The following is a 27,540-nucleotide window of genomic DNA, read 5'->3' on the forward strand; positions in this document are numbered from 1 at the left end:
AGGACTGAATAATGGATTTTGCAAGATAGAACTCACTGGTGACGTTGAGAAGAGCCATTCACTGGAGTGATGGGACCAAAACCTGAAGTGGGGAAAAAAGTTAGAATAAAAAGTAAGAAAATGAAATAATGAGCCTAAACTTTTTTTGTTTTTCAGGAATTTTGTTATCAAGGGAAGCAAATAAATGATGTGGTAGCTGATTGAGGTCAAGGGAGGTTAGTGTTATTTTTTGAGATATAAGTCATTATAGCATGTTTATTTGTTGACAGGGAAGAAAAAACTGACGATGAAAAACAGAGCACCTATGGCCAAATCTCCAAGCAGGCAAGAAAAGATGGGCTCAAAAGCACAACATGATCCATACTACAGTTGCTAGGACTCAGAAGTGCTTATTAAATGTTGGCATTATTATTATTGCTTAAAATTCTGAATAATGAATAGGCATCAGGTTTACAAAATATAAAATCATTATTTAAAGACACACGCAAGAGCTTGGACTTTAGCAGCAGGCTGCATTAGTTCAAATTCTGGTTCTGCCACTTGGCCAAGATATCTTTCTTCTTGGGGCTTTGCTTTCCTTTGCAGAAAAAGACAATAATACCTACCTCATAAGGCTGTTGGCGGGCTTAAATGAGATAATCCGTGTAAAATTTAGCACTGTACTCGCGCATGGTGAAGGTGCAAGTGTTTAAGGCCGCTATAATAACTGTCATTCTGTCCTATAAGAGTAACTGTGATTCTGTCTATAACGTTTTTCAGCACTGTCACACTGATTTAAATTTCTGGAACCATAAACTAGGTATCACAGGGCAGAGCTTTCAGAACGCACATTGGCCAACGCGCTGTTAGGCCAGCACACTATGGAATTCCCCCACCGCCTCGCCTTCTAGTGACACTATCCCTCCAGAAGGTACTGTCGTTAGGAAAAGAAAACAAACAAACAAAAAAACACCCAGAAGACCAACCCTGAGTAAGACTGACGAGCCACAAAACCACGTCTGCGCCTGCGCCAAGCCCAAGGCTCTCCACTTGCACCTGCGCAGTCGCTGTAGGCGGGGCGTGGCAGTCTTGGACCTTCCTCCCCTTTTTGCCTTTACGCGCCGCTAGGGCGGAAAGTCTCGCGAGACATGTGAGTTCTCGCGGGAACTACATTCAAAAAGCCCTGGCGCTTAACCGAGAGCTTGCTGAGTGAATGGGCCGGTGTCTCTGCGGTGCGGTGGAGTTAACGTCGAGAATCTGAGCGCGGCGAGCTGCAGCAGCAGGGGAAGGGGTGAGGAGAGAGGTAGGGGCAAGGTACCTGGATGGAAGTGCGTGTGAAGAGGGAAGCTGGGGAGCGGCATGGAGAGGACTACTGGGGAGGGGAGAGCAGGGCCTAAGGAAACCGGGGGCCTGGGTCTCCGCCCAGGCTTTCAGCTGGAACAGCTTCTTCGGCGGAACTCAGTTCTTATAAACCAGGTTCCGAGCCGGTCTCAATATTCCGTTGGGCCGCTTCGATGCTCCCGAGGATTCTGCGTAGATACGGAAAGCCGGGTCCGCTGCCTGGGCCTCCGGAGGATAACCAACACTAGATCTGCGCTGTCCAGTACGACAGCCAATAGCCCCATTTGGCAATCCGAAGACTACACCAAAAAGTAACCTCATTAATAATCTTTATAATGACTACATGTTGAAATGATCATCTTTTGGATGTATTGGGTTAAATAACATATTGTTAAAGTGAGTTTCACCAGTATTTACTTTTTTTAAAATGTGGCACCTAGAAAATTAAAAATCGACATGTCTTGTTCGCATTATATTTCTGCTGGACAGCGCTGCCTCAGACAGTTACGTGTTGGATTTTGCCCTAGCTGCTTTGTACTCATTTGTTGGTTTAATCTTCTAAAAAAAAAAACCCTTTTAGGTAGATGTTATTGTCCTTGTTTTACGGATGACAAAAGAAGACATTGCGTAAGTTGTCCAAGTTGATGCAGCCAGTGAGTAGTGAAGGTGGGGTAAGAACTCAAGCAGCCTGATTCCCTGAGCTCCCTGTCTCCCTAATGCTTTGTATATGCGACATTTCTGAGAGGCAGAACAGAAAAGTGTTTAGGAGCACCAGGCTATGGAACTAGATCCTGTTCCCATCTCATTTAGCCACTTACTACCTGAAAACCCTGGGCAAGTTACTTGACGTTTCTGTGCCTCAGTTTGTACATATGTAAAATGGGGGGGGGGGAAGCCTTTTATTTCATAAAATTGTTGAGAGAATTAAATAAGATAATGTTTGCAAAGTACCGAGCGCAATGTCTGGCACATATTAGCTGTGCTTGTTATTCAACCCTGGCTACCTCTCTCCGCAGATGGATAGGTTAATTCTTACACATTCATTACGTCTGTTGAAAAGTCACTTCCTCAGGGAAATCTTTCTTGTCCATATTCCCCCTGACCCTGTCCCCATCCCACTACCCAGGTTAAGACAGCTGCCCTTTGTTATAGGCTCAGCACCATGTACCTCTCCCTCTTGCACTTATCACACTTGTAACTTTACATATCAGTTATTTGATTTAATGCCTTTCCACTAACAGACTGTAAGATTCAGGAAGGCGGGGATATTGTCTAGTTTGGGGATCACATTGTATCCTCAGCAATAGCACAGTACCTGACACAAAATAGGAATTCCAGCAAATCTTTGGAATGAATGAGAGCTAATTTTTAGGTTGCCTTGGACATTGCTGGTTGGGATGTCTTGAGGCTAGCTCCATTTTTTCTTTGGTAAATACTGATGACAGTAGTACGTAGCTCAGGTCCATTAAGAGAATTAAATGTGATAATGCATTTGAAGCACTCTGCCTGGCAAATGGTAAATCCTTAGCAAATATAAATTATTATTAACAGTGCAACAATTAGTGGCTGGCCCCATCATGTACAGGCTTTGGAAAGGTCTTGCATTTTAGAGCAGTGACAGCCAGCCCTGGATAACATAGGATACCTTTTTTTTCCCCCTGCTTCTAAAATCCTGTATTTCCTCCTTCATCTTCATTCTCAAAGATTTTGCTTCCTAATTTACTGATAAATTGAAGACATTAGAAGGGCACTTAGGCAGACTCCCAACACTATATCTACCTACTTATCAGTGTACCCATATGCTTTCCTTTACTTTAGATGAAGCATTCATGTTCCTGTCCAAAAATCAGACCCTGCACATTCATCACTCCAGTAGTTCTCCATGTTTCTATATCATTAGTTTTCCTTCTCTCCTGGATCTATCCCATGTCTTACAAGCATGCTGTAATTTTGTTCTTAAAATTTTTTTAAAATTATTTTTTCTTAAAAAATTTTTCATCTTAAAAAAAAAACCAAAAAACTTGATCTTACTTTCTTTCCAGCTACTGCCCCATTTATCTGCTCTTCTTTGCAGCAAAAGTATGCTTGCTGTCTACTGTTCTCCTACCATTCTTTGCAATTCACTCCAATCAGGCTTTTGCCCACATCTCCCCATCAAAACTACTCTTAGGGTCATCTCCTAATTGACCTCCATGAATTCAAATCCATTGGCCAGTTCTCAGTTTTCACCTTATTTAACTTAGCATTTGGTGCAGTTGACCTTCTGCCTCCTTAATACATTTTTGTTTATTGACTTCTAGGACAACACATGCTCTTCATTTTCCTCCCACCTCACTTGGTCATGCTTGAGTATACTTTGCAGTCTTCTGTCCCACCTCATAACAGGGCTCCAACCTTTGTCCTCTTCTCTTTAATTATGCTTATACTTTGGTGATAACAAAGCTCATGTGTTTATGCTAATAACTCCCAAATTTATATCTCCAGCCCATACCCATCTCCTACTCTTATAGCCATTGCTTACTTGACACATTTCATGTTTTAAAACTTAAACCTCTTATTTTCTTTCCCAAACAGTCTTTACCCACAGTTTTTGATGCCTCAGCTATCGGCAAATCTATTCTACTAGTTGCTCAGCCAGAAGCTTTGGAGGCATTTTAAAATTCTCTTTCACACATCCCACATATCCATTTGTCCAAAAATCATGTTGGCTTTCCCTTCATAATATATGCTAGATCTGACCATTTCTCGTCACCTCCTATGGCAGCCCCTCTGGTGTGAGTGGTCATCCCACCTGATCTTTCTGCTTCCAACTTGCTTCCCTCCAAACTATTCAGCGTATCAGCCAAAATGATCCTTTTAAATGTATCATATCTCTACTCCAGACTTTGCAGTGACTCCCCATTTCACCCAGAGTAGAAGCTAAAGCCTTTATTTACAATGGCCTGATCTCCATATTCTCCTCTGTTATCTCCTCTGACCTATACTCTATCTTGTTCATTCTTTGGACTTCCTTCAACTGTAGTGTTACCCCTCTACTTGGAACATGATTTCCCTAAATAGTACATGGCTAATTCTTTTATCCTCTGCAAGGCTTTGCTCAGAAGTCACCTGAGGGGATCCCCATTCAACACATTTTAAATTTCATCCTAGTTAGGATACACCCACCTCTTCCAAGCTTACTTACCCTGTTTTATTTATTTTTTCCATTTCCACTTTCTAATGCATTTAGTTATATTATTGCTTGTCTTCTCCTACTGGAGGGTAAGTTTTATGAAAGCAGAGCCTTTTTTGGGGTCCATTTGACCACTTGATGTGTCTGAAGTGCCCAGAATGGAGCTCGGCACATAGGCATTCAAGAAGTATGTGTTGAATGAAATGACTACATTGACTGGAGACATGAGAGAATAACTTAATAATGGCTTGTTACTCTTTGAAGGCAAAGCTGAGTTTAAGCCTGGCCTAAGAGCCTGGAACCAATTTGGAAAGGATGATGAGTGAGGTTGAGGTAAAGTGGAATGTTTCTATATATAATGTTTAAGTCCTTGCTTGAAAATCTAGAATGAGATTGTTCTTTAATTACTCTGAACATGGTGTCTGTTTTGCATGCCTTCTTATGAATAACTAGGAAAATGCTAGTGAGTCTGTTTTCAATAAAGCACATTTAATGTGGCAAATTTAATGTGTTCAGGAAGTTAACACTGTTGTGAAAAATTGTGGACATGCTAGTCCTTACCTTATGAATCTTATTCAAAGCCATCTTTTTATATTTTAAGTAGCAGTTATGCTACTATAAAGTTTCTTGACTTCTTTTATTGTTCTCTTAACTTGGTTACCTGTATAGTGATATAATTATGAGACCATCCTACCTTAGCATTTAAGGAAGCTTAGCACACAATAACTGAATGGTTTCCTGACACTGCATTCCTTAGAAGCAAAATTAAATGTATTCATCTTTTTTTTGGTTTGGTCTCAAATCGGGTAACAAAATAGTCAGACCTGGCTCTTAGAACAAGAATGCAAATTTGACCATTTAAAAGTCAGGAAGAAAATCTTTAATGCTGTGTTTTTATATGACAGTGGTATTGAATATATACATACACACACAACACACAAACACACACATATCTTTTATTATTGATATGGAGTTTTTTGTTTAAGCTTAAGTGCTTTTATTTCCTTTATTTACAGTAGACAGGAAAAAAATCATGGAGGCAGATATAATAGCAGATCTTCGATGCAAGCTCAAAGAAGTTGAAGAAGAGCGACTAAAAGCTGCACAGTATGGTTTACAACTAGTGGAGAGCCAGAACGAATTGCAGAATCAATTGGATAAATGTCGTAATGAAATGATGACCGTGACTGAGGTAGGACACTAGATTCCTCTGCTTACAAAGATGTGCTTAGCTACTGAAGATCTGTGTTGTCCAGCAATTATTAATATTATTTTTCTTTTCTGAGGATTTTAGGCCTAGTTCCCACCCATCCCCATTAAAGGGAAATGAACTAAATGAATTTCTAATATTTTTTCTGACTCAGTGTGTTCTGAGTTTGAAAAATAAGTTATTTTCACTCTCTTTACTACATATTGAATTTTAGACTTTGCTTTGTCTGCACTCTTCCTAGGTGACGTCACTTGCTTCATAGTTTTTGGTAACATCTAAATGCCCCATGATTGTTACACCAAGTCCTTAGTTCTCCCCTAAAGTTTAGATTTTTGTATTCAATTACCCTCTAATGGGCATCTCAGACTTAACATAAACAGAATAGTTAATTCCCTGCCCACTAACCAAACATGCTCTTGCAGAATTCTTTACCTTACTTAGTAAATGTAATAACGTTCATCCAGTTACTTGAGCCAAAAATCTAGGAGTTTTACTCAATATCTTTCTGTCCCTTATTTCTAGTATTTAATCCATTAGTAAGCTCTAAGAACTTGACCTACAAAATATCTATACCACAGCCACTCTAGTTCAGACCACCGTCATCTCTCCCTTAGATTACTACTGTAGCCTTTTGACTAAGTTGCCTGCTTCCTGCATTTGCCATTCACACCATTCATTCTTCACACATCAGCCAAGTGGTCATTGAAGAATATGCAAAAGATCATGTCACAGCCCTGCTGAAAGCATAGAGCAGCTTCCAGTTTTATTTACAACAAAATCTGAGCTCCTTACCTGGATTTGTAGATCCCCATGTGATCTGACCTCTTTCAACCTTTGGCCTCATCTCAAACTACTTTCCTTTGTTCTTTAGCTATACTAGTCCTGCCTTATGGGCTTTACAGGAGCTGTTGCCTCCATCTGAGTGGTTCATGCCCCACTGTCATGAGAGACATGACATGAGACGGAATTTTGTCTGTCTTGTTCACGGCCATATCCCTAATATTTGGCATAACATTTATTGAAAGAATGAATAAGTCAGTTTTATTTAGTAAATGCTCAGCATTGTATTTAAACTTTGATCTCAAGGTTTAAATATATCAGGAAAAAAAAAAAACTAATGGCAACCCTTTTTTAAAATTTTTCTCATATTAAATCTAATTTTATTTATGTTATTTTTTAAAGCTTGTTGAAGAAGTTTGTACTAATGCCCTTTTTACCTTTAAACTTCCCTGACAGTAAGCAAAAGCCCTCTTAAATACTACTTTTGTCTTAGCACTGTATTTGTCTGAGTGGTGTTATGAACATTTATGAACATTTTTCAGATGACTACATTCTGAAAGTGAGAGCTAATTCAGTATTTCTGTTTATACCTTGTCCACTATGTTTTCATTTTACTCAGAGCTACAAGTAGAGCATATTATTATTATTATTATTTTTTCACCTTTAATAATTATTTATTTATTTATTTATTTATTTTTTTGGCTGTGTTGGGTCTTCGTTTCTGTGTGAGGGCTTCCTCTAGCTGCGGCAAGCGGGGGCCACTCTTCATCGCGGTGTGCGGGCCTCTCACTGTTGTGGCCTCTCTTGTTGCGGAGCACAGGCTCCAGACGCGCAGGCTCAGTAGTTGTGGCTCATGGGCCTAGTTGCTCCACGGCATGTGGGATCTTCCCAGCCCAGGGCTCGAACCCGTGTCCCCTGCATTAGCAGGCAAATTCTCAACCGCTGCGCCACCAGGGAAGCCCAGTAGAGCATATTATTATCAAACCAAATAATTCTCACTAGGAAAACTTAAATGCTATTAATTTTTTTTTTTCCCTAGCAGAGAGAACTTGACTCATTGACAGCCTTAGAGCACTTTTTACTTCATTGGCAGGACATAGAAGCAATTACCATTTCCCTAGCACGAACGTTAATATAGTCTCAAAATACCTCTCGGGTTTTTAACATTAATATTAACTTCAGTTATTTCAGATTTAACATGTGGTTGTTACTTAGAAAGCAGCAAATGTGTGAAACAGGAATGATTCAGCTGAAGGTGAAAACTGCTTATGTGTGATGGCTTTAAGTTATTTTTATGTAATTGAATTATAATTGAATCTGTTTTCAGAATTATGAACAAGAAAAATATACTCTTCAGAGAGAAGTTGAGCTCAAGAGTCGAATGTTAGAAAGTTTGAGCTCTGAATGTGAAGCTATTAAACAACAACAAAAAATGCACCTGGAGAAATTAGAAGAACAGCTGAGCAGAAGCCATGGGCAGGAAGTGAATGAACTAAAAAATAAGGTTTGGATATCTCTGTATTTTAGAACAAAAATATTTCATGCTTATGCAACCATTTGTAAACTTTAGGTGATAGAAGATTTTCTTAGTAACATCTATGCAAAACAGCTGAGATTAAGGGCTCCATCATTTTAATATTAGGAGAGGGAACACTGAGAAACAATAGTTCACCTAAGAGACTTGTATAAATAACATTCTATTAATTAAATAGGATTATTTAATTTTAGCAACTGAGTATCTGTTAGGGAGTTTTAGTTTAGTGATCAGCATAACCTCCTTGCTTAGAGTGCCTAGTATGCGAGTCCCTTTTCAGAAAGACTAGTTCCCTAACCTTCACTGCAACTAGTGGTGCACTTTACAATTCCACAGAAGAAGCCAATAGTTTTTGGTAAATTAATGTACACTAGAGTTGATACTTTATAGTTTGTTTATTGAAGATAAACTAATACATATGATCCACTTCTTACACAATTCCATAAGGGAGGTACCATTATTACCTCCATATAACAGATGAGAAAGCCATTGTTTAAACAGAGTGAGTAAAGTTGGATAAGTTTATAGAGTTAGAAATTAGCAGTCCAAATTTGCACTGAGGCTGTCTGATTTCAAAGCCTGTTTCACTGTGTTTCATGTACCATCTTTTAAGATGTTTATATATACCTGTACCACCTATACTGTTAATTAATTCTCATTAAATTGACTCCCTTTTTAAATGTTTTCTCATTTTAAGTAATGGTATCAATGAAATATATTTGAGCTGGTTATGTTTTGTCCTAATATGCAGTAAAACATAACTATCAAAATATGCTTTCATGTAATACTTAGAATCATCTTGCATACCACTCTGACCCCAGCTTCTCTGAAGCTACTCTGAGTTGAGACACCAATAACTGTTAATGATGCTTTTTTTTCCCCTGGATATTATTTTCAGTTTAGCAGTAATTTTCATTACCTAAACAAAAAAGAGTAATGTAGGAAGTATTCAGAGTCTGAAATAAGGCCAGTTATAGAGGTGGCTTTTTGGTGGAATAAAGACTAAATAATTCAAAAAATATTTTCAGTCTTATTGATGTTCTCAAATTACTTGTGCCAATAATTTGGAGCTTTATTTGCTATCTTTCTTTCACTTATTTCTCATATTTAATCCATCAACAAGTTGTCAGAACTTGAGCTATGAAATACCCATCTCTGCTATAACACTGCAGTCCAGCTCACCATCGTCTCTCCCCTACTATCCAGGCAGCCTGCTTCCATCATTGCTGTCATACCACTCATTCTTCACACAGCAGCCAAAGTGGCCAGGAATCCAGACCTACTCTGATTACTTGTATGGATTATTTGTATGCTTATAAAACGAGGCATGTCACTGTCTGTTAAAAGATGCCTAGCCTTGGCCAAATAGGAAACCCTAATCTTCTCATCATACAATAAGTTTGGGTCATTCAGTGATGTTTTTCAGAAGAATGTCCACATTTCAACTTAGATCAATCAGCTGAAGTTTTTATTTCACATGATGAAAATAGAAAAGGGAAAAGAAATTATGCTAGAAGGCTCTTATTTTTCAAATAGAAAACAAATATCAGGATATATTCTAAGAATGTTGAGACACTATTGAAGATAATTCAATATAGATGTTAATGATAACCCTGGACATCAAGCAAAAGCTTTTTATTGATAACAAACAATTTAGTGAGTGTTAGGTGTGGTGCCAAATGTTTTACCCACCCAGTCTCAGTTGAGAGCCTCACAATAACGCAGTGATGGTAGGTGCAATCACTTAACAGTTTTACATTTGAGGAATGTAAGTGAGACAGGTTAAACCTAGGCCTGACCCTAAAGCTTCACCCTTCTGCTATAAGTTCGTTCCCTTTAAACTACATACAGGCATACCTCAGAGATACTTCAGAGTCAGTTCCAGACCACCACAAAAAAGTGAATATCACAGTAAAGTAAGTCACATGAATTTTTTATCCAAAGTAGTCTATTAAAGTGTGCGATAGCATTCGGTCTAAAAACAATGTATATACCTTAATTTTAAAATATTTTATGCTTAAAAATGCTAACCATCTGAGACTTCAGTGAGTCATAATCTTTTTTTCTGGTGGAGGGTGTTGCCTCCATGTTGATGGCTGCTGACTGATCGGGGTGGTGGTTGCTGAAGATTGTGGTAGCTGAGGCAATTTCTTAAAATAAGACAACAGTGAAGTTTGCTGCATCAGTTGACTCTTCCTTTCATGAGTGATTTCTCTATAGCATCAATGCTGTTTGCTAGCATTTTATCCACAGTAGAACTTCTTTAAAAATCGGAGTGAATTGTCTCAAACCCTGCCGCTACTTTATCAACTAAGTTTATGTCATATTCTGTATCATTTGTTGTCATTTCAACAATCTTACAGCATCTTCACCAAGAGCAGATTCTATCTCAAGAAACCACTTTCTTTCCTCATCCATAAGAAGCAACTCCTCATCCATTAACATTTTATCATGAGATTGCCACAGTTCAGTCACATCTTCAGGTTCCACTTCTAATTCTAGTTCTCTTGTTATTTCCACTATATCTGCAGTTACTCCTTCACGGAAGTCTCGAACCCCTCAAAGTCATCCATGAGGGTTGGATTTAACTTCTTCCAAGCTCTTGTTAGTTTTGATATGTTGACCTCTTTCCATGAATCACAGATGTTCTTAATGGTATCTAGAATGGTGAATCCTTTCCAGAAAGTTTTCAATTGACTTTGCCCAGATCCATCAGAGGAATCACTATCTTGGATAGCTATAGTCTTACAAAATGTATTTAAGTAATAAGAATTGAGAGTCGAAATTACTCCTTGATCCATAGGCTGCAGAATGGATGTTGTGTTACCAGGCATGAAAACAACATGAATCTCGTTGTACATCTCGCTTGGGTGACCAGGTGGATTTTCAGTGAGCAGTACTATTTTGAAAGGAATATTTTTTCTGAGCAGTAAGTCTCAACAGTAGACTTAAAATATTCAGTAAACCATGTTGTAAACAGATGTGCTGTCAGCCAGGCTTTATTTTTCCATTTATAGAGCACAGGCAGAGTAGATTTAATATAATTCTTAAGGTGCCTAGGATTTTCAGAATGGTCAGTGAGCATTGGCTTCAACTTAAAGTCACCAGCTGCATTAGCCCCTAGCAAGAGAGTCAGCCTGTCCTTTGAAGCCAGGCACTGACTTTTCCTCTCGAGCTATGGAAGTTCTGGATGACATCTTCTTCCACTGGGAGGCTGTTTTGTCTACATTGAAAATCTATTTGGTGTAGCCACTTTCAGTGATTATCTTAGCTAGATCTTCTGGATAACTTGCTGCAGCTTCTAAATCAGCGCTTCCTGCTTCACCTTGCACTTTTTTTTTATGTTATGGAGACAGCCTCTTTCCTTAAACTTCATGAACCAACCTCTGCTGGCTTCAAAATTTTCTTCTGAAGCTTCCTCCCCTTTCTCAGCCATCATAGAATTGAGGAGAGTTTGGATTAGGCTTTGGCTTAAGGGAGTGTTGTGGCTGGTTTGATCTTCTATCTAGACGTCTAAAATTTTCTCCATATCAGCAGTTAGACTCTTTAGCTTCCTTATCATTTGTGTGTCCACTGCAGTAGCACTTTTAACTTCCTTAAAGAACTTTTCCTTTGCACTCAGAGCTTGGCTGACTGTTTGGTGCAAGAGGCCTAGCTTTCGGCCTGTCTCGGCTTTTGACATGCCTTCCTCACTAAGCATAATCATTTCTAGCTTTTGATTTAAAGTGAGAGATATGAACACTGAGAGGCCATTGTAAGGTTAGTAATTGGCCTAATTTTGAGTTGTTGTGTCTCGAATAGGAAGGCCTAGGAGAGGGAGAGAGATAGGAATGACCATTCGGTGGAGCAGTCAGAACACACACAACATTTATCGATTAAGTTCACTGTCTTATATGAGTGTGGTTTGTGATGCCCCAAAATAATTACAATAATAACATCAAAGATCACTGATCACAGATCACCATAACAAATATAATAGTAATGAAAAAGTTGGAAAGATTTCCAAAATAAGGCACAGAGACAGGAAGTGAGCAAATGCTGTTGGAAAAATTGCTTGGTAGACTCGGCTTGGCTCAGGGTTGCCACAAACCTTCCATTTGTAAAAAAAAAAAAAAAAAAAATGCAATATCTGGGAAGTGCAATTAAGCAAAATGCAATAAGACAGGTATGCCTGTATTCTTAGTGTTCCAAGATTTGGAACTATGTGACATTTTGGGAAAAGGAGTTAAATAGTTTTGTTCAGCTTGACTACCTTCCAAAATAGTTATCCTGCAGATACCAGAACAGTTTGTATTGCAATTGTATGTTCTGATGACCTTCACTACCTTTTGATTTATAAGATTGTGATTTTTTTTTTTTACTTTAGTTAGAAAAGCTGAAAGCCGAATTAGATGAAGCTAGGCTTAGTGAAAAGCAGCTGAAGCACAAAGTGGATCATCAGAAGGAACTCCTTTCTTGCAAATCAGAGGAAATGCGAATAATGTCTGAACGTGTACACGAAAGCATCTCTTCAGAGATGCTGGCTCTTCAAATTGAGCTAACTGAAATGGAAAGTATGAAGGTAATTTTTATGGCATGTGTATTCTGGAGTTTTCTTTTTTTCCCTTGTATATTTTCCATGTTTTTGTAATAATCCTTATGAGCTGGTTTTAAGGCTGAAATATTTTTTGGCCTAACTTTGATCTAACTAATTAAAAAATGTTTTACAGAATTTTTATTTTTTATTTTTATTTTTTTAATTTTTTAAAATAAATAAATTTATTTATTTATTTTTAATTTTTGGCTGCATTGGGTCTTTGTTGCTACGTGTGGGCTTTCTCTAGTTCTCTGCTGTTTGTTGTGGTGCACGGGCTTCTCAATGCAGTGGCTTCTCTTGTTGCAGGCTCTAGGCTCATGGGCTTCAGTAGTTGTGGCACGCGGGCTCAGTAGTTGTGGCTCGCGTGCTCTAGAGCGCAGGCTCAGTAGCTGTGCCGCACAGGCTTAGTTGCTCCGCGGCATGTGGGATCTTCCCAGACCAGGGCTCGAACCCCTGTCCCCTGCATTGGCAGGTGGATTCTTAACCACTGTGCCACCAGGGCAGCCTTACAGCATTTTTAGGTGGATTACTTCAAATAAAGTAAAGCTTTAGGTTACATGATTATGTAAGGCAGACTTTACTTTTAGATTAATAAAACTTCTGGAAGAATTTAGACATTTATCCTGATCCTAGTTTGTGTCATAAAAGCCCAGTATAAAAAGTTGGCAGCATGGAAGTTGATATGTATATGAGTATAATTTTTAAAAAATTTTATTATGCACCTTATAACCTTTGACTGTTTCTTAGTTTTAGTTTTGGGTGTGAACCACTGCTGATAGATAAACTGAACAGCTGCTAAATGAAGGATTATTCAAGAGAGTTTCTTCTTTTTCCATTTCTGTTGAATAGACCACCCTCACAGAAGAAGTGAACGAACTACAGTACAGACAAGAACAACTAGAACTTCTTAATACTAATTTAATGCGCCAGGTAGACCGGCTTAAAGAAGAAAAAGAAGAGCGACAGAAAGAAGCAGTTTCTTACTATAATGCCTTAGAGGTGTTGTGATTACAGTAACATCATCCTTTCCAATTTATAATAAATTGTTTTCTTGCTAATCTAATCTCTATTAGCTAAATTGTTTTCTTTTGAATTTAGAAAGCTCGTGTAGCAAATCAAGATCTTCAGGTGCAGCTAGACCTGGCACTCCAGCAAGCCTTGGACCCTAACAGTAAAGGCAACTCTTTGTTTGCAGAGGTACTTAAAATATTCCATTGATTAAATTGGCATTTCACTTAATAAAAGCATAATTAAACATGTTAACATTTTCTAGGTGGAAGATCGAAGGGCAGCAATGGAACGTCAGCTTATCAGCATGAAAGTCAAGTATCAGTCACTAAAGAAGCAAAATGCATTTAATAGAGAACAGATGCAAAGAATGAAGGTACAGAATTATTATGATCAAAGATTTATTAAACCTATTTTGAATCAGCATTACATGTACAAATATATCAAAGAAAGCATCTTTTCCTTCAAGGAATATACTTACATAATTATTTCTAGAACTGCATGATTTTAGAAAAAACTTTTTTTAATTGAATGAAAGATCCCTTTTATATTTTATTTTAAAAAATTAATTCTGTGTAGATTTAGTAGGGTATTTTTAGCATCCATTGATTGATTGAGTTTTTAATTGTTACTCACTAGCCTTGCCAGAGAGATTGAGCTTTTAATTGTTACTCACTAGCCTTGCCATTAGCTCTTTCTTTGTGGAGTGGGAAAAAACAAGTATTAAAAAGTTTTTCTTTCCTACTGTTGGCCTAGTTTCTTTCTGAGGATAGCCCTAAGGTTCCTACTTCAACTAAAACTAGCTCTCCCACAATTCTTCAATTCTCCCACAAAGGCTTAGTTATAGACTGAAATTTGAATTTCCTTTCCTTGTAGTTTCTCAAGTCAAGCATATAAGCCCTTGTAATTTTAAGGGTTTGTTGCGCGTCATTTCAGTCAAACAGCTGGTAACAGAAAAACATGCTGAAGCTGGAAAGATTCCAGTATTGTACCAATCCTTAGATTCCTGATACCTGATCTGTTGTGCCTAACCCTCCTGAGGTGATAACTAGAAGTCTGTAAGGCTTCCCGCCTCTCTTTCAGGATGATGAGATTTACCAAAGAAATAGGAAAGGTCAATGATTAAACTTTGGCATTAGATGAACTTGGGATTGAATCCTAGTCTGTCACTTGTTAGTTGTGTGACCTTGGACAAGTATTTTTATTTTGCAGAGCATCAGTCACCTCATCTGTAAAATAGAGATGATAAAACTTGACTCTTAGAGTTGTCCTGGAGTTAAATGAAGTGCTGACTTAAACAATAGTTGTGGCTTTTATTTCTAAGGATTTTAACTGTGCCATCTGGTTTACTGAGGCTCTCCCCTATCTGGGAATTGTTTCTCTGTAAATTTTCTCATGTTTGCTCTTTGTTTTCTTTTTGTATTTGTTGGGCTACTGTTATTAATCTCTGAATGTTCCCATGATACCCCAAACTGTCTTTAGACACAGGTAGCATTCTGAATCTTCCGAGGCTAAATGTGTCTAGCCTCCAGTTTGAAGCAGGAACAAGAGTGGATCCTTAAAAATGTTAAAAGTCACCTTTCTCTCTTACTTGTAACCATAGCTAAAACTTCATATCATTGCTTGCTTTACTCAAAAATGTATTTAAATTAATTGACATTTTTTAAGAACTCCAGAAATTTCCCATGGCAGAAAGGATTGCTAGGTTTAGATTTTAGTTAATTTCCTTCTGATTGCTGTGTAACTCCAGGTTTAGGTGGAGTCATAATTAGGTAAGTTGATTGCTGCTCTTACAAAATAAATTTATACTTGTATTAAAGGTTGCTTCAATATCCTCAGATTGCCTTTTACCTTTGCTTTCCATCCTTGTTCTTTGTGAATCTTACATTTGTGAATGTGAGTAGCTTAATAATTTCCCCCACTTAATACTACTGAAGTTAATCAAAATTTTTGAGAAACTGCTTCAGACCCTTAAAGAGAGTGCATATGATGAGTACAGCACAGCATTTGGCCAGGCTCATTTACTGCGTAAGTGACGTGCTTCCAGACCACAGCCATGCAGTTCAATTATGTTCCACAGAAGTACAAATAATTGTTATGGACTTCAAATATCACTCATAAGTAGTCTAAATAAGTACTAAAGAGTTATGTCTGACTAGATTATTGGTATAAAATGTTTTCAAATTTTTCTAGTCTAGTATTAGACTAGAAGTAGCTAATTAGTTTAGCTTCCAAAATGAGGTCAAAGTAATATAGTACAAAATATGAACTGTATCGAAAATATGGTTATCAGACTCTTCCTCTCCCCCACTCAATTTTTATGGGGGGGGAGGGATTTTTTTTTTCTAGTTACAAATCGCCACGTTGCTACAAATGAAAGGGTCTCAAGCTGAATTTGAACAGCAGGAACGGTTACTTGCCATGCTGGAGCAAAAGAATGGTGAAATTAAACATCTCTTAGGTGAAATTAGGAATCTGGAGAAATTTAAGGTATGTATAAACACCTTTAAAAAACACAGCCAAATTTTGGTTTGAGTATCTTAATACTTCTAACTTGAACGAGTTTCTTTATTATGTAATTAGTGTATAATTTCCGTTGAGATTTACCAATATTTAATGTTTTCTTCTAGTTTCTTTATGCTTTTCATATCTGTTGCTGTTGTAAATTGTAACTCAGTTATACTCAGAGTGCCCATATCTTTAGTGTACAACTTAATGAGTTTTACATACATATACCCCCTTATAATTACTCCCCAGCTCACGATATAGAATACTTCCAGCACTCCAGAGCAGCACCGTCATGTCCCTTTTTTTTTTTTTTTTTTTTAAGATTTTTTTTTTTTTTTTTTTTTTAGAAATTCACGTTCTTTTATTTATTTATTTATGACTGTGTTGTGTCTTCGTTTCTGTGCGAGGGCTTTCTCTAGTTGTGGCAAGTGGGGACCACTCTTCATCGCGGTGCGCGGGCCTCTCACCATCGCGGCCTCTCACCATCGCGGCCTCTCTTGTTGCGGAGCACAGGCTCCAGACGCGCAGGCTCAGTAGTTGTGGCTCACGGGCCCAGTTGCTCCGTGGCATGTGGGATCTTCCCAGACCAGGGCTCGAACCCGTGTCCCCTGCATTGGCAGGCAGATTCTCAACCACTGCGCCACCAGGGAAGCCCCGTCATGTCCCTTTTAAGTGAGTACTCCTACCTTCTAACTTTTTATCAGCTTTACATGTACAGATACTCTTGAACTTCGTATAAATGGAATCATTCATTACATACTCTTTTGTTTCTGTCTTCCACTCAACATTATGTCAGTGAGATTTGTTTCTCCTGTTGAGTGTTACCAGTAATTGATTCTTCTTCGGTGCTCTCCACCTCTGTTTTTTAATGGATGCATAGTAATATTTTTGTCACATTGTCCAATATTATGTGGCAACTGGAATTCATAGAGGTCTTTAATAAACTATTTAAAATTTTTTGAAATAAATTCAAACTCCCAGAAAAGTCATGAAATTATTTCTATATACCCTTCACCCAGATTCCCCAATTATCAATTTCACCACATCTGCTTTTTTATTTTCTCTCTCTCTCCATGTGTGTACATTTTTATCTTAAACATTTGAGAGTAAGTTGCAAACCAGATACCCCTTAACCCTTACGTCGTACCTCAATGTTGAAGCTTATCCTTTTACATAACCATAGTATTGATACAATGATCAAAATCAGGAAGCTAACATTGATACGTAGTTTTAGCTAAGTTGCCTTTTACATTTTACCAGTTACCACTAATGTCCTTCTTGGAAAACAAAAATACCCAAATGCTTTCCTTTCTAGGGTCCAATCCGTGATCATATGTTGTCTTTAATTGCCAAGTCTCTTTAGTCTCCCTTAACCTGGAACAATTCTGTAGGCTTTCTTTAACTTTTATGACCTTGACATTTTTGAAGAGTACAGCCGTTTGCTTTGTAGATTTTCTCTCATTTTAGGGGGTGTGTGATATAATTAGACTCAGGCTATGTATTTTTGACAGGAATACTACAGGAGTATTATTATACCCTTCTCAATGTGTACATCAGGTGGTACATAATGTCTGTTTGTACCATAACTGGTTATATTAACCTTGACTGGTTGTGGTTATGCCTGCCAGGTTTCTCCAGTGTACGGTTACGATTCTTCCCTTTGTAATTAATAAATATCTTGTGGGGAGTTACTTAGACCAAGTATATATCTGTTTTTCCTTATACTTGAACATCCATTGATGATTCTTGCCTGAAACAGGTATTACTGTGATGATTGCCAAATGATAATTTCATCATTCCTTCTACATTTATTAGTTAGAAGAATAATAAAGAGATTGAAAAGAATTTTCCTCCTCACTTATTTATTTATTGATATCATATAGCCTCATGAATTCTTATTTTATCCTATGGATTGTAGTCTGTAACTTCTTTATTTACTCTGATCACCCAGATTTGGCCAGTAGGAATACTTCCTTACTCTGGCATTACAAGATATTCCTAGCTCACCTGCCCCAGCCTTGGAATCAGCATTTCTGCAAGGAGCGCAGGTTCCTTTAAGAGGACAGTGGCACTTAGAAACCAAGAACTGGGCACTAGATGTGCTTATTGCTTACTGGAATGTCATCGCTTCTAGACCCTTTTAGCAGACAGAACTAGAAGTCTGTGTGCGTATATTTAGTGTATTTATGTATGTGTTATATGCATATTTATGAATGTTTTGTGTGAATAGGTTTGTGTGAGTATATGTATTTATATATATATATATACACATAAGAAAACCTTGATTTCATACTTAATAACTCCAGTTTGAATCTGATACCACAGGCTTCATTGCCTACCCCATTTTATCCAACAGTGGAAAACCTGGCAGTTATTATCCTCAATATATTTGTGTATTTACTCATTCTTAGGATACATATATTGATAGTTTCGAAATTACCCTACTCACTAAAGTTCAGGATTTGTTTGTAGTTCTTTTTGTTTTTAGCCTGAGGGTATATAGTCAAAATACTGTGTTCAAAAGTTACTTGGGTTTTTTTTTTCCCCTCCTCCCTTACCCCTGTTTGGTATGAGTGTGTTATGTATCTGAAATACAGTTAGGTTTGTTTGTTTCTGTTTCTATTTTGTTTTGTTGCCCTCCATCCATCCTTGTTGAATTTATGTATATACTTTTTCCATGTGAAACATTAACAAGGTTCTAAAATAACTATAAAGAAGATACACTCAGAGACCTATCTGTCTCCCCATCCCTTCTATGCTGTTTCCACCCCACCCCTTTAGGTAGCCAATTTCATTTGTTTCTGATTTACTCATGCTGTTTCTTTTTGCAAAAAGAGCAGCTTTATGTAGGCTTTATTTTCTCCCTTTTTTTTGGACAAAATGTAGCATAACACAGTCTTTTATACTTTCCTTTTTTTCATTTAACTTTAACCTGGAAATCACTTCATCTCAGTTTAGAGAGACTTCCTAATTCTTATTAACAGCAACAAAGAATTCCATTGTATGGATTCTCATACATTCTCCTGTGTCTGGGTGTTTAGATTATTTTCATTATTTTGCGATTATATACAGTGCTATATATACAGTGCTACAAAGTACATTTTGCATATATTTGCGTTTCCTTATCGTTGTAGATGTATCGTCAGGGATAATTCCTACAGTGCAACTGCTGGGTCAAAAGTAAATTAATACGTAGTTTTGTTAGATGTTCCCAAACTCCTCCACATGGCTTGTACCAATTTAGATTCCCGCTGGCAATAATGTATCATAGTGCTTGTTTTATAGGTGTATTTATTTGCCTGCGTGTATAGAGGAATTAACACGTTTTCTTGTAGTATTTGTACAGTTTCACTTTTTACATTTAGAGATCTGATCTCTACTGAATTTTATTCTCGTGTATAGTGTGAGATATAAGTCGAGTTTTATCTTTTCCAAATAACTAGCTAGTTGTCCCAGCATCATTTATTAAGAAGTCAATCTTGGTGGCAGTGGTTTATTTATTTATTTATTTATTGGCCGCATTGGGTCTTCATTGCTGCACGTGGGCTTTCTCTAGTTGGGGCGAGCGGGGGCTACTTTTCGTTGCAGTGCACAGGCTTCTCATTGTGGCTTCTCTTGTTGCAGAGCATGGGCTCTAGGCATGTGGGCTTCAGTAGTTGTAGCACGTGGACTCAGTAGTTGCAGCACATGGGCCCTAGAGCTCGCGGGCTTCAGTAGTTGCGGCGAGTGGGCTCAGTATTTACAGTGCATGGGATCTAGGGCACGCAGGTTCAGTAGTTGTGGCACATGGGCTTAGTTGCTCCACAGCATGTGGGATCTTCCCGGACCAGGGATCAAACCTATGTCACCTGCATTGGCAGGCAGATTCTTAACCACTGCGCCACCAGGGAAGTTCCTGTGGCAGTGATTTAATATGACACCTATACCATATATCAAATATCCATTTACGCTTGAGTCTATTTCTGGATTTTCCATTCTATTCCACTGGCCTACCTCTCTGCACATCAGACTGATGCTTTTAATTTTAGAGGTTTTATAGTATGTTTTGTCTGGTAAGGATATTCTCCCACCATAGCTTTTCTTTCTCAGCATTTTTCCTGGCTATTCTTTCATGTTTGTTTTTCCCTGTGAACATCTTGTCTAGCTCCAAAAAAAATTTGTTGGCATTTTTATTAGGATTGCATTGAATTTATAAATTAACTTAGGGAGCACAGATATCTTCTCACTAAAGAATTAATTAGGGGGCTTCCCTGGTGGCGCAGTGGTTGGGAGTCTGCCTGCTAATGCAGGGGACACAGGTTCGAGCCCTGGCCTGGGAGGATCCCACATGCCGCAGAGCGGCTGGGCCCGTGAGCCACAACTGCTGAGCCTGCGCGTCTGGAGCCTGTGCTCCGCAACGAGAGAGGCTGCGACGGTGAGAGGCCCGCGCATCGCGATGAAGAGTGGCCCCCGCTTGCCACAACTGGAGAAAGCCCTCGCACAGAAACGAAGACCCAACACAGCCAAAATCAATCAATCAATCAATCAAACATATACATCTGATTCAAGATCCTCATAAAAAAAAAAAAAAAAAAAAAGAATTAAAGTTTACAAATGACATATTTTGTAAACGTTAATAACCTTTTAGGCATTCTAAATTGTAGCCGTTAGTGTATCATAAAATTTTAAGTTTATATAACTTTCTTTCTCTTGTAAGAACTGTTGAAAGGACTGCAATTTTGGTTAAATTTGCAAAACATCTATTGGCCGGTGTATGTGGCTCACTAGTGGACTCTGCACTAGACTTTGAAAATTACAGCTTTAAATTAGGGACTTTTACCTGCAATCTCTGAAATTGTTTACATGTTTTTAAGCAGATTTACATTTTTTTTCCCCCTAGAGAAATTGTACAGAGATTCCATCAGAATCTCAGAAGAGTGGGCACCAAAAATAACTGTAAGGATCTCCACTCTTGTTCATATTTTTGTAATTTATGGCTTTGTCATAAAGGCCAGAATTAAACCCTGTGAGTATTTGTTTCTTCCATTTTAAAAGCCAGAAGAGAGAAACCAGAGGGAGGATACAGGCGTACTTGGAACCATAGGCTTTGGAGACAGATCTGCGTTCAGATTCTCTCTTCTCAGTTTACTTGCCTGTAGCATTGTGAGCCAGTTCCCTCATCTGTAGGAGAGGAATGCTCATTCTTGTACCTACTTCAGAAGGTAAATGAGTTAAGTGGATAGTGCTTAGCACAGTGTCTGCCATATGATAAGCATTCAATAAGTGGTAGCTGATACTATTATTAATAAACCTATGCTAACCTAATTTGTTACTTATTTTAAGTAATAAGAATTGTTTTCTTTAGAGTTTATATGAAAGTATGGAATCTAAGCCTTCAGCCAACTCTGTTGCTCTGGAAGATGACACCTATTACACAGATTTACTTCAAATAAAGCTTGAAAACTTAAAGTAAGTGTTGGGGGCTTGGGAAGACAGAGACTCTTTTGACTTGCTCATAATAAGTGGTAATAGTTTCATTTTTAAATTGCCAAAAGAAAATTCCAGAAAGGAATGGCAACAGAAATAACTCTGTGCAGCAAATGAGATTTATTCAAGATATAATTAGTGCTGGTTATTGAAGAAAAATACTTTCAATGAATAATGAAATGTTTGTAGTTCTTTATGTTTTTCATAAAGCTTTTCAGATTAGTAAGTAAAAAAGAACTTTAAAGTAGAAAATGTTCTTATAGTCTAAATTTTTAAAGAATAAATATCATGTAACGTAAAACTTAAAGAAATTTATTTATCCATGCATAAATGTGGAAAATATGCTCCTCTTTGTTCATTTCCTTTGAAACGAGATTTTTTTTTAATTTGAAACTGCTATTGTTAAAGCTTATTTTGCTTATTGTTTCTTTGTTACTAAAAATCCAGGGAAATATATTTTACTAAGAGTTCAAATATATAACATAGTAAATAATTTGTACTATTACACTTGCTTATTGTGTTATTTTAATATTCCTTGGTTCTCTTTTTTTTTTATTAATATAGCAAAGAAAATGAAAGCACTAAAGGTGAATTGTCCATCCAGCGAATGAAAGCATTATTTGAGAGCCAGCGGGCTCTGGATATTGAGCGAAAACTTTTTTTGAATGAAAGGTGCCTCCAGCTTTCCCAAAGTGAAAATATGAAACTGAGAGCTAAACTAGATGAGTTAAAACTGAAGTATGAACCTGAAGGTATGTATGTCTCATATTTTGTCTTTTATATCACGAGAAGCTCTGAGAGATCATATCAGTTTTTTTTCTTGCTACAGCTTTATGCGCATCATATTACAAACTAATTTGTGGCTATGTATCTGTATTTAATAAATTTATTGCTACAAAATGTGTAGGAAAATTCAAAGAGAAACTGGGTACTAGATGTGCATGAATGTAATGGGTATTCTTTTTGGGTATCTGTATAGTAGAACCTTGACATTTGAGACTTTTCCATTTAAGATTGCAGCATCTTATGTAATACCAAAGAGTTCAGTTTTGTTGAGGCAACTGATGTTTGAGAGCTATATTAGTTAATACTAATGTTTATAGAAAACTTAAAATAATGGAGACTTAAACAAGATAGGTATTTATTCCTCTCCCTGATAAAAGTCTGGAGGGGGCATTCTAAGACTAGTCAATGTCAGGATCTAGGCTTCTTTTGCATTGTTCATCGACATATATCTCCTTGAGCAGAATTTAGTCACGTGGCCTTACCTGCCTATAGGAATAGCAGAGAAATTCAGCCTTGATTCTCAGGGTCCATGTTCCCAACTAAATCTTTGGGATTCTATTAAGGAATAGCAGGACAGATATTAGAGGACAACTATCAAGTCTAATCACTGAGATAGGAAATAGCCTAAGCATATAGGCTCTGCATATTATACATTTTAAAAAGTGATTTTACATTACGTAAATTAAAAAATAAAAGGCCCAAAATAAAAGAGTCTAAGAATGTGATGGTCCTTAGACCAAAAAAAAAGTTCTGTTACATGTTTTAGGTTATAGATTTTTCAGCCCCTATACTGTTCACATGCCTACAACTCTCTCTTCATTATTATTTCAGTGACTGAAGTGATTCTCAACAATAGTGGGAAGGTTGTCAGCAATAATAAGGATTCTTTATAGTTTAAAAAAGCTTCTTTTTCTCTCATCCTTTCTCCCTTCCCTGATTAATAGCTTGTCCTGATTAAGAATTATCCGTTTCAAATTTCAAAGGTCTGCTGTGAACTGAATACAGCAAGCAGGAGGAAGTATAATGAATCTAGATGGTGTGGATTTCAAAGGAGCAGTGCTAGAGAAAGGGAAAATACTGATTTAAAAACAATAGTGATACCAACAGGAACACCAACCCCACATTCAACCATGGTTTCTCCAACCTCACTAATATTTTGATTTTGAAAATGAAAGACACATTGGTATGGGGATACAGAAAAGGTAATTAGAACAGTTAATTCTGTGACTGTGTACATGGACCCGCATAAGGGATGGAATGATGTTATGTTAATCCTTGCAAGACACGGTATCGAGTCTTCACTCAATGGGTGCTTTTAATCCCCATTTTACAGGTAAAGAAAACAAAGCTCATGCCTTAGATTAAATGTGAATGCATATAGCAGATTAACACAGTGCTTTGCACTTAGTAGTTGCTCAATAAATGATGACTATTATTATTCAAGGTTTAAAAAGAAAGAATACAAAGCTTAGAGTGGTTAAGGACTTTCCCAAGGTCACCCAGCTGCAGAGTGTTGTTAGCACTAGGATTAGTACCTGGATTCCTTGACTCTTCGACACTATATCCTTCCTGATTTCCATGGTGAGATCTTATGAAGCCCCATGCAACTTTTATCATAACCCTAGAAGAGAACATTTAAGTGTTCATTCCTAGAGTCAAATATATTGAGATCCCAAGGAAAAATTTATAGCCAGATAACCTTGAAAAGATATAGTTAATGGAATCCATGAAAAAGAAAGGATTAAAGACAATGTATTTCAGTAAGGAGATGAATGGGTTTTAAAGGAATGGAAGTGGAAAAAAAGGAAAGGAAAAAAATACATTTATAACTAGTTTTACCTTATGTTGATTGTGTGTTTGATTTATTGACTAGGTCTATTTTTAATTGTTTTTTTTTCTCAGAGAAAATTGAAGTGCCTGTACTCAAAAAGAGGCGTGAGGTACTTCCTGTGGATATAACCACCCCTAACGATGTATGTACCACCAGTGCTGTTGAGGAAGAAGTTTATAGATCACCACCTCAGAAAGAGGAGGTACAGTCCTGTCCTAACAATTTAGAAGATAAGTTGCAGTTGGAAAAGACAGTTTCTGTAAACACATCAGGAGTCATTCTGTCTCCTTACAAAAATCTGTCCGTGGGTATTCAGCCAAGGAAGGAAAAGAAATGTGTGAAACTTATAGGAGTTCCAGCTGAGTCGGAAGCCTTAAGTGAAAGAAGTGGAAACACCCCTAACTCTCCCAGGTCAGTGTCCTCTTTCCTTCAAGGCAGTGAGCAGCCCTCTCCATCTCTTCTCTATCGCTGCATGAACTGCACTATCTGTTTCTTTATCTATTTTCTTAGTATTGCATGCAGTATAATTCCCCAATTTCATCTGCCTACCTTCCGATTTTCTAAAACTTTAAGAAAGACTAAAATGATTACAGGGGAAAAGGACTCCTGAATAAGGGAATTGTTTTAAAAAGTAACACTTTTCTGTGTCATGAGGCAGAAATACCACAGTCTAGTACCTCTTTGAATGTTTTGTTGGTTTGAATAAATGTATAGTTTTATTTTTTTCCTGGTTCAAGAGTTGCCATGAAAAAAAATTAACTTATCTCCTAAAAGGGCTTTCCATTAGTCTAAGAAATTTCAGCCTTCCAAAAAACTGTTAGGTGAAATGTTTTATGGCTTTTGAAATTGTTTATCCTAAGCCTTCAAGAATGTGCTTTAATACCTATTCTGACATTTTAAAATATCAAAGGTAATTCATTTTCAATTTACACCCAAACTTCAAAGCCTCTAGTTTCTGCATAATTGAGTTTGTGACTAAAAGAGGAAGTGTCAGACATGTATGTCTGTAAGAATTAATGTTTTAAGGACCTTATCCTTAAAAAAATAATAATAATAATAGAAGGCAGAAGGTGAGAGAAAGTGAGTGGAAGGAAAAGGTAGGTACAGTGGCTGAGGTTAGGGTGGTATAAGAAACACGTTCTTGGTGTGTGTGGCAGGACCAAGAATGGGCAAAAAAGTGAATGTGGAAAATGGAGAAGGTGATAAAAGATGAAGGATGTCTTTATGCAGTGGAATGATAAATGTAGTTAAAATAAATAGACATTCTAAAAATTAAGCATATTGATGTGAAAATAGTTAGCTTGGATTGTCTGCTATGAAAGGAGATCTTTAAGGTACTCCCAGGGTCAGTCTTCGATGGAGGGGTACAGAATAAGACATTTTACTAGTATGCATTCGAATTGAAATAGTAAGACATAGCCCACCTTATGTAAAAGGGCTTTCTTGTATGTTTTATCTGATTTGTTTTCAAGTCTTCAGTGCTACTAAACAGTATTCAACAAAGAAAGCACTTCAACAATATTGCAGTTATTAGAATTAGTAATAGGAGTAATGTATTACTCCATTTCTTGAAATTTTATGTAATCACATTATAACCCATAAGTCACATAAAATCAAAGCTTAATATTCTCAAGGAAGAAGCAGCTTTAAATGAATGATATCTGATACACACATGGTTTCGAGTAGTTCTGAATTGAATTCAACAGGTTATGCTTGTATATATGTGATTCACTGTGTACGTGTGTTTTGACCATTGTATATTCCTGGAGGTGAATTTCCAGAATTGATCAGTGCAAACCTTACTATCTATGTTGTCTTCATTTCTTTTTCCGCCTTTTTTTGCTTGATAAAAATTATTTAAGCAAATGTATTTAGCTACTTGTTTGACTCAAGTAGCAAGTTGGAATTTTTTTGTCTTGCTAAACAAAAACAAATAAAATAACAAAACATTTGTTTTTGTGTGTGTGTGTGAGTCCATCTGCTAACTTTAGATGTTTCCAACCTTTTGCTCTCTGCATGATTAACTTAGACACACAATCCTATGGTAATATTGTAATAATAAATACGGCTTTTATTGGGAACTTCACTATTGCATGTTTTATAATTTAATTGATGCTCTTGTTATAAAATATCCTTATAGGCACTTTAAAATATCTCTTCACTGTTTTTTTTCTTAAATTATTATTTTGCTAGTTGAAATTCAATTTGAGTTTTTTTAATAGATAAATAGACATCTATTCATGCAGCCCAGGATTCCTTGTTAATTTTTATCTTGCATTTGCCTTTTGTAAGTCATGTTAACATTAAAATACTGCTCTAGCATTAAAAATTTTTTTGTTAGTTGTGTTTATCATGATAGGCACCCTCATTATATTTTAATTCTTTAATTTAGGCTTTGCCATGGCTTTTTATTCAACCTTAAAGACATTTCTTTAGACATTTGAAAAATTAAGTCTATTGATATAAAAAGGTTCTTTTAGTGCAGCAGTGACTTAGTTTTTTTAATGAGTTTTTTTAATGGTATTGAAGTCAACTATAATTTTTCTCCTTATATACCTAAAAAAAAAAAAATCACCATGTCTCATTAAGAGGTCCATTATACTGGAGGATTGTTTCTTCTTTAATTTTTCCTAACCGCATTTGAATTCAGAGTGGATGCTTTAATGCCTGTAGGTTAGCTGCTGAATCAAGGCTTCAAACAGAAGTTAAAGAAGGGAAAGAAACTGCAAGCAAATTGGAAAAGGCAACCTGTAAGAAATCACACCCTATTGTATACGTGTCCTCCAAATCAACTCCAGAGACCCAGTGCCCTCAGCAGTAAAGACTTAATGAGAGTTAAGGTACCACTTGCCCAAAAGATTGCTCTGGAGGTTAGTTAAGATTGTCTTTATCTGAAGTATACCATCCTGTAGGTTATTTCCTTCTACTCGTTGTGCCAGGAACTGGCATTTTCATGCTCCTTTGACCAAACATTCAAAATGTGTTTGTGATTCTAGCCAGGAGAGTTCCTTAAGTGATGAACTATGAATCACAGTGAATAAACCATTAGCTGAAGGAAAGTGTTATTACAAATTTATTGGTTACATTGTATATAGATTTTTAAAGTACCTTCAGAGCCATATATATTTGAAAAGAGAACACATTAACTATTATATTTTCCTATGTACATTTTTATGAACATAGTTTTTCAGTGTTGTGAAAATAGAAAACTTGGTTTAAAAATATATATTATATTGTAACTAGATTTTGTTAGCGTATAAAGCACATATGTTCATCTTTGTATTCATATACATGATTTAAATTTTATGTCTCAATTACATGAAAAATATAATTTTGAAATTTAAAATAA

At 36.9% G+C, this 27,540-nt stretch overlaps 1 protein-coding gene across 3 annotated transcripts; it reads left to right on the forward strand.

The window, feature by feature from the left end:
- Nucleotides 1-1,146: 1,146 nt before the first annotated feature.
- Nucleotides 1,147-27,540, forward strand: SPDL1 (spindle apparatus coiled-coil protein 1). Of its 3 annotated transcripts, XM_057538184.1 has the most exons (12): nucleotides 1,156-1,270; nucleotides 5,509-5,684; nucleotides 7,810-7,986; nucleotides 12,383-12,577; nucleotides 13,442-13,591; nucleotides 13,691-13,789; nucleotides 13,866-13,976; nucleotides 15,950-16,090; nucleotides 21,453-21,556; nucleotides 22,139-22,326; nucleotides 24,263-24,602; nucleotides 26,865-27,540. In XM_057538184.1, exons 2-12 carry the CDS (start codon nucleotides 5,526-5,528, stop codon nucleotides 27,010-27,012), a joined length of 1,812 nt encoding a protein of 603 aa, XP_057394167.1. In that variant the 5' UTR covers nucleotides 1,156-1,270; nucleotides 5,509-5,525; the 3' UTR covers nucleotides 27,013-27,540. The 3 variants fall into 3 exon arrangements, with proteins under 3 accessions (XP_028019578.1, XP_057394153.1, XP_057394167.1); XM_028163777.2 differs by lacking the exon at nucleotides 26,865-27,540 and having other exon boundaries at nucleotides 1,147-1,282; nucleotides 24,263-26,234; XM_057538170.1 differs by lacking the exon at nucleotides 26,865-27,540 and having other exon boundaries at nucleotides 1,155-1,270; nucleotides 24,263-26,237.

The sequence above is a fragment of the Balaenoptera acutorostrata genome, chromosome 2 (genome assembly GCF_949987535.1).
Source record: "Balaenoptera acutorostrata chromosome 2, mBalAcu1.1, whole genome shotgun sequence".
Lineage (NCBI taxonomy): Eukaryota > Metazoa > Chordata > Mammalia > Artiodactyla > Balaenopteridae > Balaenoptera > Balaenoptera acutorostrata.

Excerpts from the sequence above, each read along its gene's own strand:
- SPDL1 (XM_028163777.2), top strand. The coding sequence starts at position 5,526 with ATGGAGGCAGATATAATAGCAGATCTTCGATGCAAGCTCAAAGAAGTT. Across the intron at positions 12,578-13,441 it reads CTGAAATGGAAAGTATGAAG|ACCACCCTCACAGAAGAAGT; the intron begins GTAATTTTTATG and ends TCTGTTGAATAG. Across the intron at positions 13,790-13,865 it reads GCAACTCTTTGTTTGCAGAG|GTGGAAGATCGAAGGGCAGC; the intron begins GTACTTAAAATA and ends AACATTTTCTAG.